General features: G+C 37.7%; 1 protein-coding gene across 1 annotated transcript in view; it reads left to right on the top strand.

The window, feature by feature from the left end:
• LOC106882470 (prolyl 4-hydroxylase subunit alpha-1) overlaps positions 1–2,730 on the top strand; it is a 100,240-nt gene that overhangs the window by 59,070 nt on the left and 38,440 nt on the right. Inside the window, exons 5-6 of the mRNA XM_052976157.1 lie at positions 996–1,241; positions 1,891–2,064. Coding sequence (XP_052832117.1) covers positions 996–1,241; positions 1,891–2,064 — 420 coding nt within the window. The remainder of the gene's footprint in view (positions 1–995; positions 1,242–1,890; positions 2,065–2,730) is intronic.

Below are 2,730 nucleotides of genomic sequence, written 5' to 3'. Positions count from 1 at the left end.
TAGGGGTCAGCCACACTTAAGTGGCAATATACTACACTTTATCGTGCAGGATTTTCTTCAAGTAATGCCCCAAGGAGCTTATCATCCTGTTCGATCTTCATCTTCAAGGCTAAAATCTGTACTTCTGAATTTTGCAAACCATCTTCTGCAAGTTCTTTCATTCAAGCATTCTTTCCCATAAACTGAGTGTATGTTTCGAGTTGCTTCGGCTGCAGAGTTTCCTTTTTGTACTCATAAAGCATTATGTGCCTTAAATGCTCTTTGGATACGTCCATGTTAGAAAGGGGTTTGATCAAAGGAATTTTAATTCTATTATTCTGTAAAATAATATTTAATTAGTTTAAATATACACAAAGGCATAAAAATAATTTTTAATTCCATTAGACATTCTATAATACTATTAAATTTCATTCAATTTCAAAAAAGGTAAAATCGGACAGAACTTATGGTATGACCTGATATAATTAAAGAAAATGTGTATTAAATAAACAAATGAACATATTCTGAATACCCAGCTGGACAGAAAACACAGAAGGTCACCAGCTCCTCATCAGTTATTGGTCAGAGGAGTCAAACACAATTTCAGCCATTATTGATAATATTGCTTCCACTCTGGTGGCACTGACAAGAAACTTGCCGGAAATGGGACCTAAACATAACAGAACGAAACAAGTTTCGAGACAAGACCGTTAATGGACGGACGTGGGGCAAAACAATAAACAGAATAAAGGCTTAGGGCCACACAAAGACAACAGTTAATAATGATAATACATATACAACATAAAGCCTTGGGGTTGCAAGACAGGACAAAAATGGGTAACATTCTCCTTTGTGATGAATGTTCCAGTTGATCTGGTCAATGGAGCAGCCTCCTTGTGAAATTAACTAGCAAGTGGATGAGTACTCCACAAACACGTGTACCCTTAACATAGTTCTTAGTGAGATCCAGTATGACACAGAATGTCAAAAAGGTAATGTCAGATTGTTAAGCATAGTTTGTTTGTTTAATTATTGCTATTGTTGTTTTTGTTCATTCCTCTTCTCCAGATCCTACTCATCAGAGAGCCAAAAATAATAAATTCTACTTTGAAAAAATGCTTGAAGAAGATAAAGTTAAAGCAGCACAAAGACGTGGTGACACTGGATTACAACGAGTGAAGAATCCTCGCCACATCGATGACTACCGTAACTCTGAAGAGTTCTATGCATATGAGAGCCTGTGCCGAGGGGAAGAAATTATGGTGAGTTCTGACTAGGGTCTGTTTTTATTGAGGTTCCTTGTAGTAGTTGGTTGTTTTGTTTAATTTGTTGTGGGTGTCTCTTTGTTTTCTCTTTGACCCTTGCTATGAGAAGGGGTCACAGTGGATATCATGGTTAAGGGTAGTTTCCAAAATGTCAAGATATTGAGTAGAGGGTGAGAGAGAGAGAGGTACATGGGCAAGAAGGAGAGAGAAAGAGAGAGGTACATGGGCAAGAAGGAGAGAGAAAGAGAGAGGTAGAGACGTAGAGTGAAAAAGAGTAAGAATGAGCAGGGGAAAGAGTAATGTCTCTCAACTAATGTGTGTGTGTGTGTATGTGTGTATAGACAGACAGACAGATAGGTAAATTGGTGTAGGTATGACTGTAGTTAAGAAGCTGACTTCCAACCATGTGATCTTGGGTTTAATCCCACTGCACAGCAACTTGAGCAAGTGTCTTTTACTATAATCCTGCATTGACTAAAGCCTTGGGAGTGGATATGGTAGATGGAAACTGATAGAAGCTTGTCAGATATATATATACATATGCATGTGTGTGTGTGTGTGTACTCTTGACTACGCATTGCTCAAACTATTAATTATTTCTTTTTATTTAATGTCTTTCTTTTCTTATTTGTCCAAATTTTTACAGCCAATCAAAAATGCCCACAAACTAAAGTGCAAGTATGCCTGGTATGGCAACCCATATTTGTATTTAGCCCGAGTCAAGGAGGAAGAGATGCACTTGGATCCCTGGCTAGTAGTTTATCATGACATCCTTTCAGACAACGAAATAGACTTTGTGAAGACTTTTGCCACACCAAGGGTAGGTGCCATGTAGAAGATGAATCTTGTTTTTTTTTTTAATCTCTTAATCTTCATACCTTGTTTCCTTAAACCCTCGCCTCTTTCTCTCTCTCTCTCTCTCTCTCCATTTGTCTTCCTGTCTTAGTATCGCTATTTATCTGTCTATTTGTCTTACTCTCTCTGTTTCTCTCTCATATATATATATGTGTGCGTGTGGTTCAAATGTACAAAAAACAAAAGACAGAGACAGGTGGGAGAACAACAAAGAGGGTGTATTAGTTTGATGCTCAGGAAAAATGGAAAAGTCTTTGATGTTATGAGTCTACGTTCTTCAAAAGAAAGGAATCAGGAAAGAAAACAAAGAGACGAAAAAATTGGAAAGAGATAAAAAGAAGTGTCTGGATTAACAGTTTCACATTCGCTGCTTTCTTCCAAGGAATTTAAGGCTCTTAGCTTAGTTTTTCCTTGGGGCTGGCCAGATTGGAGGAATCTCGAGTATAACCAGCCGAAATTGCAAAGATAATCTGGAACCCGACTGAGGAAACAAAACTCCAAATGACCCGTCCTTGTTTTCTTTGTGTCGTCTATCGGGATGTTTTGTTGTCCCTTTCTTGTATCACCTAACTGTCTGGACGTTTTGCGTTCTTGTCCCATTTTGTATTTTTTTACATATACATATACATAT

This window comes from Octopus bimaculoides, chromosome 23, assembly GCF_001194135.2.
Source record: "Octopus bimaculoides isolate UCB-OBI-ISO-001 chromosome 23, ASM119413v2, whole genome shotgun sequence".
NCBI classification, from domain to species: Eukaryota; Metazoa; Mollusca; class Cephalopoda; order Octopoda; family Octopodidae; genus Octopus; species Octopus bimaculoides.
This window is presented reverse-complemented; position numbering and strand designations above follow the sequence as displayed.